This window comes from Triplophysa dalaica, chromosome 16 (genome assembly GCF_015846415.1).
Source record: "Triplophysa dalaica isolate WHDGS20190420 chromosome 16, ASM1584641v1, whole genome shotgun sequence".
Taxonomy (NCBI): domain Eukaryota; kingdom Metazoa; phylum Chordata; class Actinopteri; order Cypriniformes; family Nemacheilidae; genus Triplophysa; species Triplophysa dalaica.
This window is the reverse complement of record NC_079557.1, coordinates 11,706,052-11,719,004: the sequence shown is the minus strand read 5'-3', so window position 1 is coordinate 11,719,004 and position 12,953 is coordinate 11,706,052. Positions and strand designations below refer to the sequence as shown.

Genomic DNA, 12,953 nt, shown 5'->3' with positions numbered 1-12,953 from the left:
TTAATAGTCTGCAGTGACACAAAGCACGACACAATTACTTTACTGACCTAAAGGAGAGTCATATTTAATAGGACATGTTTCATTTCCAACATTTCGTAGTATTATTATATCACCTCTGTTGACTATCCCCATGATAATATGCCATTTCTAAAACAATACAGACAAGATGAAGATACTAAATAGCTTCTATTGTGATCTGAAAACATCGACCCCAAGGGTATTCATGGTTTCAATCCAGCACCAGACACTTTGTCTGGATTATCATAGTGCCTGTCTGTGTAAATGTACCTGTTGAATATGTTATATGTTGTCAGTGTTGGGTGTATCTAGTTACTAAGTAATTAGTTACTGTAATTTAATTACTTTTCCCTTGAAAAAGTAAAGTAAGGGATTACTCATATGTTTTCTGTAATTTAATTACAGTTACTTTTGATGTAATTAAACTAAATACTTTGTGAAATATATGCGTGTGCAATAGTGTAATGGACATCAAAATTCAAAGTCTTACTTTAAAATCTGTGCTTTAATGTATAATTCTCACATTTGTAATACTTTGGTCAGTTAATAATATTATTTATTTGAATGAATTAAATAAGCCCTTTCATGTCTATCCTTGAATCACTTAACTAATAAAATTTGATGTAGGATATAGAAAGTAATTAGTAATGAGTAACTAAATACTTTTTGGAGAGAGTAATTTGGACAGTAATCTAATTACACTTTTAAATATGTAATTAGTAACTAGTAATTAATTACTTTTTCAGAGTAACTTACTCAACACTGTATGTTGTTTCATGTATTTGTTTGCTTTTTTCGATACTGATTAACTGTGTAAACATAATAACTGAACTCTTTAAAATGTGCTCAAAATGAACCCTTAAAAAAAGGCTTTTGACTGAATTGAACAAATACTTTTCAACCCGTTTGGTAGTGGAAAGCTACTGTGGATGACAAAGTTTCTTCATGGAAGCAAGACATGTGTTGTAAATACGGAAAACTTAACTTAAGGTATTCAAGATCGTGGACCGTCCTAGATGTGTGATGGTGAGATCAGATGTGACGAATGTGGATGCGATCATATCTCACAGACGCACGGAGGTCAGATGTAGGGGTGTCAATGGTGGGCTGCGCGACCGTGAGAGAGAGAGAGAGAGAGAGAGAGAGAGAGAGAGAGAGATGTGTGCTGTGGATCCATTCCTTATGAAAAGTCATTGTGTCAACATCACTTTTCAAGTGCAGTGAAGCTGCTATGGTCGTCTACATTTGGAGTTTGAACATTAGCCACAAAGACACTTCTGCGCTCAATCAAAGTACAAATGTCAGTTCAGGAGACCCCCCAGGAGCTCACGACACAGCCCCTGGCGTGAGCAGGACCGGGCACACGGTGATAGCTGTCTGTCTTGGATTCATTCTGGTGTTTGGGTGCCTGAACAATCTCTTTGTGTTGCTCATCTTCGCGAGGTTTCGCTCACTGTGGACGCCTATCAATCTCATTCTGCTCAACATCAGCGTTAGTGATGTATTGGTATGTTTACTGGGGACTCCCTTCGGTTTTGCTTCCAGTCTCTATGGGAAATGGCTTTTGGGACAGCACGGATGCAAATGGTATGGTTTTGCCAACTCGCTGTTTGGTAAGTTTTTATTCCACTGGAAAGATGAACGCGTAAGAGGTTTCGGATCCAGAACTCGCGTAGCAAACTTTCTTTGGTGCGTGAATAAGTTCGCTTTGCGTGTCTAGGTTTCCTAATGTAGTTCAATATTGTTTGTCAGTGGGTGGTTGACATTTAAGGGTGAAATAGTGGAAACTCTTCGAGATCAGCTTTAGAGGAAAATGTATTGAGGGATTTCGGCAGATCACTACTCAGAAAGTATCAAAAGACAAATATTTTTACGTAGTGCAACTTATACTTTTTCCAGATACACCCTGAATCTGTCAACTTCAATTTTTTTTATTAAAATAGCCAATAATTCATACTTTAAAAAATATCCCACAAATAGTATTTAGTTAAAACCTTAATAACAAAAGCTGTTGTTACACAATTATAAAACTATCAAATAAAACATATTTAGTTAATATCACGTGGAAGTAGTTCTCTGTAGGTGTTTGTGTCATGCTGAAAACGAGTAATTATTTTAAGAATTCGATTTAATATTGATTAAATTGATTAAGAATTTAAGATTTAATAAAAAATATGAATAGTAAAAAACATACTGCAACAGACACGATGTGGTTTAAATAAAATAAAAATGTTATTTTAAATAAAGTCTTTCCAAATAGTTTAATGCAGTGAACAGTAAATTCCACAACCTCGACTGAATTTAAATGGACGGTTCACCTAAAATGGGAAGAAATGAAATGAGCAAATGTTTGACAATCGCAATACACTTGTAATGCAAGGTTTATGTGTTTTTGTTTTGATGACATACCTACATCCCAAACACAGCCACAACTTATACAATTTGGTGTGTTACGTTTAAAGTGTGCGTGCAAAAACATAAATTTAAGTTTATGTATTGCATCATGTTTGTTGAACTTGTTATTAATAAAGTTTTTAATCACAGTTTTTCATGAATGAGGTGGTGATATCCATAGAAGTTTTTGTGAACATGTTTTCCTTTACGTATTGATTTACTTTACAGGAATTGTGTCTTTGATGTCTCTATCTATCCTGTCATACGAGCGTTACACCGCCATACTACGTCCCACCAAGGCAGACTCGTCAGACTTCCGCAGGGCCTGGCGGTGTGTGACCGGATCCTGGCTGTATTCGCTGGTGTGGACGCTGCCACCATTCCTGGGCTGGAGTAGTTATGGTCCAGAAGGAGCCGGAACTTCATGCTCGGTCCAGTGGCAGCTGCGCTCGACCAGCAGCGTGTCATACGTGGTGTGTCTGTTCATCTTCTGTCTGTTTCTGCCCCTGATGCTCATGATCTTCAGCTATGGCAAAATCCTGCTCATTATCAAAGGGGTGAGCTTTCAGATTTCAAGTGTACAACATATTAATTCCAACACATAAAATAAACTTCCAAAATAATACCAGCCATAGATTTAATGAAAAAATCTAAGTAAACCACAAACCACTTATAGACACCATATGTCACTGAGGATATAAAACACACAAATCTGGAGTGACGTATCGTAGCCTGTTTCCAATTAACATTTCAACCCCATGTTTTCATGGCTATCTACAGACAGAAGACCTCGCTCTACTTCACTCTCTTTTTTTATCCGTTTGATATTGATTTTTCCAGCTCAGGGAATAAGAACAAAGCAAACAGGTTAGTCCGTGTTCAGAAAGAATGACTCATCCATGGATCAAGTAAGTTTCATAAACACATCACTGCGTGAAGGAATGTGTAATGAGTGTTTAAGGGGTTGTGAGGCAGTGGTTTGTTCACAGTTTAAAGAATTAAGATAAAAGTCAGACGCTAAATTCCAAGGAGTTAAAACTATAATCAATGGATGACATCTGAGAAATTAATTGCATTTTTAAAAGCAGACAATTACTATGAAATTGATTCCAGAAATTGATTCCATTTTTGTATTCAATAATAATATGAATGGATATCACTTTTGTATTGAAATGTATTATCATGGATGTCAGTATATAGAGGTTAGTGGAAATTTAAATATGCGTGCATGTTTTTAGTTTTTAATTAACAAATCGCTAAAGTGATCGTACACAAAGAGGCAACCGAACAAATGACAGATGACTGTTAATACGATCTCATTCAATCCATTATGAAATATAAGACAGATGGAGCATGTAAAGTGTGTGTTTGATGTGTGGGGGCTCAGCACAACAGATGTCATCTGCCATCACTGCTGATTGGATGTTCAACCCGGTGTCTGACGTGCAAGACATTCTTATACACAGAGAAGATTTAGGAAGGAATATTAAAGTGGCTCCAGATGACCGAAGACACGGAGGTTTCATAAACATCACACATAACAAGATCATTTACATTTGGCACCTTCATGTTCATAACTGAAAAATTCGAAATGTTATTTATTCTGCTAGTAAACATCATAGCAGACCATCAATAAACCATTACAATGTTTAGAATAAACCACCCTACATTGGTTTTATATAGTAAATGAGAGAAGATTCATGAACTGCGTAAACGTCTTTACCTGCACAGGTAACTAAAATCAACCTGCTGACTGCGCAGAGGCGAGAGAACCACATTCTTCTTATGATTGTCACCATGGTGTCCTGCTACCTGTTTTGCTGGATGCCTTATGGGGTAGTAGCCCTGCTGGCCACCTTTGGCAGGAGAGGTCTGATCACTCCAATAATGAGTGTGGTGCCCTCAGTCCTCGCCAAGAGCAGCACTGTTGTCAACCCTGTCATCTATGTGCTTTTTAACAATCAGGTGAGGAATCCACACAGAGGCCTCGGGTGTAAAAGATTAAACTCGTCAGCAAGAAGATGTATGAAAATGATTAATACACATTGTGAAATGTTTAGATTTCATGACGATCTACAAAATAGTTAAGATTAGTAATGAAAAGGCAAATCCACGAAGTTAACTTTGATCAGATTATGGATTATCAAGAGAACTGCTGACAATGTATTGGTTGTTTTGAAGTAAATTTAGTAGTAATCAATTAAATTAATTTATTATTATTAAACAGCATTTTAAGTTCTGTTTGATGAATTTGAGTCTCCACAGTTCTACAGGTGTTTCCTTGCGTTTGTGAAGTGTGAAGAAGAACCATCTATTCATAACCAAAACCGCCAGCAAAGCAGCAACGAGCATCCCCATGCACCATGTGATGGGCTCTCATGGAATCAGAGCTTCAGGGGTCCAAGCAACCACCCCCCGATGAAGGAGAAGCACACGCTGTCATTAGTTGTACACTACACACACTGACACCATCAAAGACTGTCCATGTTATCAGTGTTTATAATGTGTCATGATGACTCTTCAGTGATTATTTTCCTGCGAGAAGTTAAATCTAGTATGCAAAAAAGGTTCAGCCACCACATCTCAAACAGACAGAAATGTGTTTATTTGTTTTGAATATTCAACATGCAGAATGAAACTCATCCAACAATCGCTTGGTGTGCCTTTAGGATATATCAGAACAATTTTATTAATTGTAATTAGCTCAATAAAATTACAAATTTACTCATTTATGCAGACCATAAGAATGTAGATATAACCTATACCCTACAGCTTGAAGGCACATGTTGTAATGACATTTGTCTCCAATAGTAGGAGCCACTGCCCATGTCATATAGCAGAGAGTGTTCACAATGATAAAAGTGATCAGAATAGAAAGATAATGCATGGAGATTTTCTTCAATTAAAGATACAGAGTCAATGTTCAACAACATATTTGTTAGCATATTTGACAGCATATTATTTTAGCTGATGTTTTATTCTTATATTTTGCAGTTTGTTAAACAGAATTGTGTTGTTAAAGCTTACAAGGACAGAAACTGCAGTGAACTGACAATGTGGAAATGAAATGTCATCCATGAAAACTATCTAAACATTTAATAGTTTTGATATTCATCATCTATAAAAAAATAAAACGAACTGTGTTTAATCTGTGTCACAGACATTAAAACCAGAATCTGATAACACTGTGATGGGAATTCATGAACTTCGTGCATTAGGTGCCAGCTAGGTATCTCTCACATTCTGCTGCTATATCTTAGTGATGAAAATTCTGTCACGAATTTCTCAACCTCAAGTTGTTCCAAACCTGTATAAATGTTCTATTGAACCCGAAGGAAGATATTTGGCAGAATGTTAACTGAGATTTCTTGGGCAACAATGACTACCAAAAAGATGGTAGTCAAAGATGCTCCAAAACTGTTTGTTTCTTCGTTTCATCTCTTTCCTAAAAACAGGTTGTTGGTAGATATCAGATCACTATAGAAAAGCTTACTCATTTTATACAGATTTGTGGAGAAAATACTTCTGAGTCAAGGATGGCATGATTGTTGGAAACTATTTTCTTGGAAGATCTAGTTAGCTCATGATAATCAACACAACGGCAACAACACAACTGAGTGTTAAATACTTTAAACTGAATATAACACAGATTCATGCCCCATTATTGACAAAGCAATCTTTAGTGCCCTCTTGTGATGGGCTAGACACTCACTTTATCTTCAAATGTACAAAAGCACAACACATGGAACACAACCAGAATGAGGGCTGGCCCAAGCTAAGCAGAATTTTATTTGGGGGTCCACCTGTGCCACAATTCAATCAACTGTTGTCAATGTTTGATTATTTGCACACACACTTTAAACCTAACACACTCAATTCTATAAGTTGTAGCTGTGTTTTGGATTTAGGAATTTCATGAAAACAAAAAACAGTACAACTGTATTGTGATTGTCCAAACATTTTATAATATCATTACTTCCCATTTATGTGAACTGTCCCGTTAAATTCTGAGTACAGACCATACAAAGGTTGTGGAATTGACTGTTCAATGCATTTAACTATTTGCAAAGATTTCATTAAAAAAAATATATATATATATTTTATTTTAACCACAACCTATAGACACCCTTTTAAAGCCACACAGCCCTTGATAATGATTTAATCTTTTACTATTAAATTCATTTACAATACGCACACAATTATTCTTGACATTATCCCAATTAAAACGCTGAATTGACAGATAATTACACAAATCACCTAAATAACATATTTTTTATCTAAAACAGCATTTGTTTTTTGCATCAGTAAAACTGTCGGATGTTCAAACTTTTCTATTGTTAAACACTAAACAGTTGTCAGATATTGAATGTGTTTTGTCACTTACAGTATGTGGTGTGTTGCACAGCACTCTTTCAACTTCAAAACTGAAGCGTCATCAGAGTAGAGCAAATCTATGATTTGATTGGTCACTGCTCGGCTCTGTAACCAGTAACTCCCGCCTCCTTTCATTTGATTGGCCACCTCACTTTTTTTGATATTGCAATGTTGCGTTTAGTCAGTAATTTAAAAAATTTAGACACACACCAAAGAATGATAAAATGGATGTTTGTCCCATCACAAAAAAACTGTAATTGCATGTGCTCTTTGGGGGACTGTAGTGGAGGCGGGGCCCTAAGCAGCCGTTTAGGGCGCTTGTAGAGAGGGACGGTGTTCTGTCAATTTATGCTACCTATAAAATTTTGCTACCCTCGTGTTGTGATTGGGGGAGGGGTAATTTAGGTGTAAAGGTTGGGGGAGGGGTTAGTCCTGTTTTGTATGGAAGTAGCAAAATATGACAGGGTAGCATAAACTGTCAGAACATCCGCGTTGTGCCGAAAAATGACTCCTGCCAAATTACGACTCCCCATTCCCCACTTAAATTAGGTGTTAGGATTAGGTGTGGGGGAGGAGTAAGGATAAATTAATACCCATCAAAATCAATGAGGAGAGTAGTAATCTGGCAGAGAGTCAAAATTCGGCACAACACCGGTGTCTTGAAAGTTCATCATACCTGTCAGATTATACTACCAGCATGAGAACATCAATGTTACGTCATTTTTTGACATGAAATTATCCTTCAAGATTGCATAGTAAACAATATTGCTGTTATTGTCCTTTTAAATAATACGTGCATGAATTTTTCTTCTACTTCGTTTAACTTCCCTATTGTCATAACTTAAATCAAGTATTTTCCATTATTGTCATGGTTTTCGGGTGAGGTGAGAGACAGAGGACCCATGAGCAGACGCCCCCACCTGGGGGGATTAAACAAGACTTTAATAAAAGACAAAACAAAAACCCACGATGGGGTAAAATAACATAATATAGAGTAGACATGAACAGGAACACGAACAAAGACTAACTAAACTAACAGGACTAGACTAGTAACACATCACATAACATGAGGTTCTGTCATGATCCTGCCTCTCATTTTCAGGTCTGATGAGACAGAATCATGACGATTATAGGAACAAACTGCACTTTCAAGTGCATGGATTTTTATAGCTGTTTTATGTTGTAAATGCTTAAACTTACCATCTTACATTAGGATTCCAGCTAGAACATTTAAAGAGCAAAATCCTGCATCATTTTCAAAAAGTGTGAAGTGTAATATGTGCCACTTCCTTATAGTTGGTTCCACACACCCCCACAGAATATACCACATGTGAGTCATGTCCCACTCCTCACCCTCAAAGAAAAAAAGCTGTGACGAGTGTCTCCCATTCTTTCTGTCTGCATGAGCATTATATCTTTTAATTAAAAAATCTGGAATTTATGCATATCATGACACTGCATACAACCAGTCCCTAACTATCAGTCAAATACAAAAAATATGAAGGATTACTTGGTCTTGATGAATTTATTTCTGGGTTACTGTCAACTGTGATGAATTTATTTCTGGATTACTTTAAAATGAGTATTTAACTGAATCAAACATTTGAATATAATATTAATGAATTACCACTGTCCTCTATTCTAATACATCGAGTGTATTAAGAAAAGAATGACATCTTGAAAGAAATATTACTCGATTTATTATTAGATTTTGCATAGATGCACGTGGCACCTGATAGCGAGTTGTAAATCACTTAATTTCTCATGAGCACTGCATATCTTTGAAGCATTCAAATATGTAAATGATCACACATAAATACGCATCCAAACACATACCCACACAGAAATACACCCACACTGATGCATTCACACTGAGTCAAACACAAACAATGTTTTGCAACTCATTCTGTATATAAAGGTCAAGGGTGCGGTCATCAGGATCTAATCGTGTCTTCGGTGACTCCTGCGCAATGAAATTAAAGTGATGACTTTGGAAAATCTGAATGTCGGCAGAAGCATTGAATATAAACTACAGTGGGGGTGGAACTGAGATTAGAAGCGCTGCAGTTCATGTGAAACCTGTTGTTTTTTCCTTTGCCAAGAGTTTCTCGAGACTAGATCATCAGCAGTTTGTAGACCACAACAAACCTCATTTATTTTTGAAAGAGGGGTCAGAGGAAGATAAACATGCCCCACATTATATGAAATACTACGGTGGCATTGAAGCACTGAAAGGAAATAGCTGCACTCTGGCTGTCTGTCACATGCATCTAGATGCTCCTTTACATGCAGCAACAGGAGTTGCATCAGTTGAAGAAGGTCAGCTGTGCCTACAAGCAGCAGCCAGAGACCACCACCACTGAGTGGTTAAAACTGGAAGCTGTATGTAGGTCGCTGCATATATGAAAGGTTATTTATGTGTTGTTATACGTGTTATACTGTAGATGTGGTAAACTGGAAACCTATCGATCATGATTACAATCATGATTGTAAATAAAAGAATCAAAGACTCCCTCAAAACAATATGTGTATTACAAGCAGAAGTTATGTGCCATATCTCATTTAAATGTGGTCAAATAAAACAGAGGTGTAAGAGCCAGTTTGCACAGTTTCCTGTGGCAAGACTTATTTTGATGCCAGCAGTGCTCTTGTCCGTCACCGATAATTCATTCAACACATGCAGCCACCCTAAACGTATTTGGACACATGATGAATTAGATTATAAAATAATAACATTTAAAGACATGGTAAACAATTGACATAGCTGTAGTGTTCAAAAATAAGTCAAAACGTACACGGTTCAAATGATGAACTTGTGGTTAAGACCAGGGTACCTGTGTGCACCTGACAGTGACAGACCAGTTGTCAAGAAGTGTTTGTAAAAATATAGTCAAAATGTCTAAAGATTTGGCCTTATGTGTTTTTAGGTGTCTAATTTTGCAAACTCCAAATTTGAGACCACTTGGGCTGATTTTTATAAAACAGTTGAAGGCCCGGAGAGGACAGAATATCTGAACTGCAGATTTTGAATGAACAACAATTGTGCAAGAGAAACCTGTTGTAAATGAGTGGTCTCTTTGATCAGATCTAAGAACAGAACACGTGTTTATTTAAGCACAATTGCGTAAAAGGCGTCAGTCTCGCCTATCTGTAAAGGTGACATCTTACAGGAAGTTGTACTCAAATGAGCTCCATTGCTGTTGAGAACAGCTCTTCAGAACTGCATGGGTCTCTCTGGAGTACACGTCCCTTCTCTCGTCAGCTCTTCTCATCTCCATCATGATAAACACCTTTCACACTAGCTACAATCCACCACCGGTGCCTCCACGGGCAGGATACAGCAGACCTCTGCCACAAATGCCGGGCACCACACCTTTACTCAGGTTTTTATGCGTGATGCTTCTGCTTCTAATGGTGCTGACCTTCGGAGGTTTCTTTTACCTGTCCCAAAAATTCAGTCAGGTGGGTACTGGTCTATCATTATTCAATATTATTTATTCAAACATGTATTTTTATCGCAACTTAGACGATAGACGTAGAATTAAAAAAAATAAAAATCTATACACATTTTATTTTATAAATATTGAAAACATTAAATATATCTAAATGTTTTCTTAAGATAATTGTATTGTTATTATTATCTACTATATATCATTTCAGGGTATTTAAGAAAATTCGAAAATAATTGATTTTAGGTTTTGTGCACAAATAGATGTAAATGGGGTCAGGTCGTGTCAAGTGTCACTTCAGATTAATGAATTTCAAGTAAAAATATTTTCAAAGATGTGCTGTTTGTATCACACAGACATTATAGATCATAGAAAACGCATACAGTAAATAAAAATTAACAACTGAATATTTCACTGAATAACAGTATTTAATGTAACCTCACTTGTAGTATATACAGTTTTTCTTTGTATGTTTTTGTTATTTTGAGAGAGAGAACCATAAAGATTAAATCAATTCTTTCTCAAATAACAGAAAACATATACTTAAATGGTTATAGAGGCCTGTTCTCAATTTCCTGGGCTCTGTGGTTAGATGCACAAAGCATCATGTTATACCACGTTGCGAGTATCAAAGAAACAAAAGCAACAAAAACCAGCATTACTTTGACAAGAGGAAGCCAAAAAACCAAATTACTCTACAGATTTGGCAGTTTCCTTGATCTATGGGCTAAATGGGTTAGTATATGGGTTAAAATGAGCAACCCAATGATAACTCAGCAAAGCAACAAAAATAAACTTAAAGTAAATATGGACAAATGCTGATTTAAATAAAATACAGTAAATAAAATAATTAAAAACACTAAGGTTTAAGAAGAAATGGTGTACATATAGTAGAAACCCATTACGTAAAATGTTTGTGAAGGACAAATTAAGCAGGCCTTCTGGACCATTCTAAAAAAACTAAAATAAACTTTCATTCTGAAAATGACCCCTCATAATAAGATGCACAGTGAATTAATATGTTCTTATAATCTACTTTTTTCTTTATCCCAAAGGCTTTGGCAGTGAGAGAACAAGGTTGGTATTTGTAACTTTTTCTCACTTTTACACCTTTTAAACGGTGTCTTAATATTATAGCATACTGCATTGTACGACTGAATGATGTTGTGTTGTTCTATAGCAGCAGCAGCAGCAGCAGCACCCATTAAAGGACTGGCACCATCTTCTAATGGACCAGCAGCACACATGGTTCTTCAGAAGGAACAAGCAGGTAAATGTCAGACCAAGATCTGTTTTTTTAGTCTAGTACTTGAGGTTTTACTATGAAAATAATAATACAATTTTATCATAGTAAACAATATTCTTTGTTTTATCACCCATCCAGGTTCAAACAAACAACTTGTTTGGAATGAAATACATTCAATGATGCTGGATGTAGACATTAGCAGAGCAAGGGACACATTGATTATCAAAAGTCCTGGGATCTACTTTATCTATTCTCAAATCTCTTTCTCCAAACATTCAAGCAGCTCATTAAAGCAGGCTGTATGGAGAAAAGGACCCAACATCGCGAAACCAGAGGAGATCCTAAAATCTTTTTGCAGCTTGGATTCAAACAAACCAGATATATGCACCGCCTCCCTGTCAGGAATGATTAATTTACAAGAAAAACAAGAGCTATTTGTTACAGTAACAAACACATCTTTGTTGAACAAAGACTCGTGCAGTTTTGGATTATTCAAATTATAGTTATAAACTCTGAAGGACAGAACTGACAAAAGGAGACTTACAAAATGAGATCATCAGGGGATGGACTGGATCACAGATACACTATAGTTAAACATGGAGCATTGCAGACATGAACCAGACATGAAACTATGAAGAAATGACCCAAAGAAAAATAGCATACATCACTCACTCATATAGATGTCACCCGATGCAAGCATGGATATCTCGGATTCTTTGAGAAAACGGGGAAAATCTTTTTTCCTGAATTATATTTTTAACTATCCTATTCATTTTATAAAACAACCCGTAGGAATACCATGAATGTCTTCAAGCCATGAATGCTTGTTTAGTTTTAAATTATTTATTGCTTTTTCAGAATTCCTTTTATTGTTTGCTTTTCTCTTTTTAATAATAATAATAAAGTATTGAGCATATTTATTCATGGATACTGACAAAATTATACTTGATTTTTTTTTCTTTAAGGCAAAGTTCACTCAAAAAGGAAAATTCTGTTATCATTTAGCCTACGCAACCCTACATTTCTCTGTTTTGCTAAACAAAAAGGAAGATATTTGGAAGAACGTCAGTAACCAGACAGACCTTATCCCCCATTTACTACTATATCAGGGAAAATAGTTATGGGAGTCAATGGGGGATGAGATCTTTTTGGTCACTGACATTATTCCAAACATCTTCCATTCTGTTAAGCAGAACGAATACATTTATACAGGTGTGGAACAATCTTAGAGTGAGTAAATGATGACAGAATTTTTTTTGGGTAGGAAATATTCCTTTAAGTTTGATTCACAGTGCAACACACAAAAATTTAAACCCGATTCAACAAAACAAAAACTATGTACCACTAGTCTAACAGTCTCAATATTTCAAAACTTTTACTCAAAATGCGATTTTTCAGTTATAAGACTATACATTATAAATCTTTGATTTCTTAAGAAAGAGATGAAGGCCATTTTAGAACTAATAACCAAA

At 36.0% G+C, this 12,953-nt stretch overlaps 2 protein-coding genes across 3 annotated transcripts; both read left to right on the top strand.

Moving 5' to 3' along the window:
- The first annotated feature begins 1,220 nt into the window (after positions 1 to 1,220).
- tmtops3a (teleost multiple tissue opsin 3a) lies at positions 1,221 to 5,489 on the top strand. The gene is made up of 4 exons (XM_056769650.1): positions 1,221 to 1,631; positions 2,641 to 2,969; positions 4,144 to 4,377; positions 4,678 to 5,489. The coding sequence occupies exons 1-4, from the start codon at positions 1,250 to 1,252 to the stop codon at positions 4,876 to 4,878; spliced, it is 1,146 nt and encodes a 381-aa protein (XP_056625628.1). The 5' UTR covers positions 1,221 to 1,249; the 3' UTR covers positions 4,879 to 5,489.
- A 4,505-nt stretch (positions 5,490 to 9,994) lies between these two features.
- cd40lg (CD40 ligand) lies at positions 9,995 to 12,401 on the top strand. 2 transcript variants are annotated; one of them, XM_056770103.1, is made up of 4 exons: positions 9,995 to 10,248; positions 11,291 to 11,312; positions 11,419 to 11,505; positions 11,620 to 12,401. In XM_056770103.1, exons 1-4 carry the CDS (start codon positions 10,066 to 10,068, stop codon positions 11,982 to 11,984), a joined length of 657 nt encoding a protein of 218 aa, XP_056626081.1. In that variant the 5' UTR covers positions 9,995 to 10,065; the 3' UTR covers positions 11,985 to 12,401. The 2 variants fall into 2 exon arrangements, with proteins under 2 accessions (XP_056626081.1, XP_056626080.1); XM_056770102.1 differs by having other exon boundaries at positions 11,416 to 11,505.
- The last annotated feature ends 552 nt before the right edge of the window (positions 12,402 to 12,953 follow it).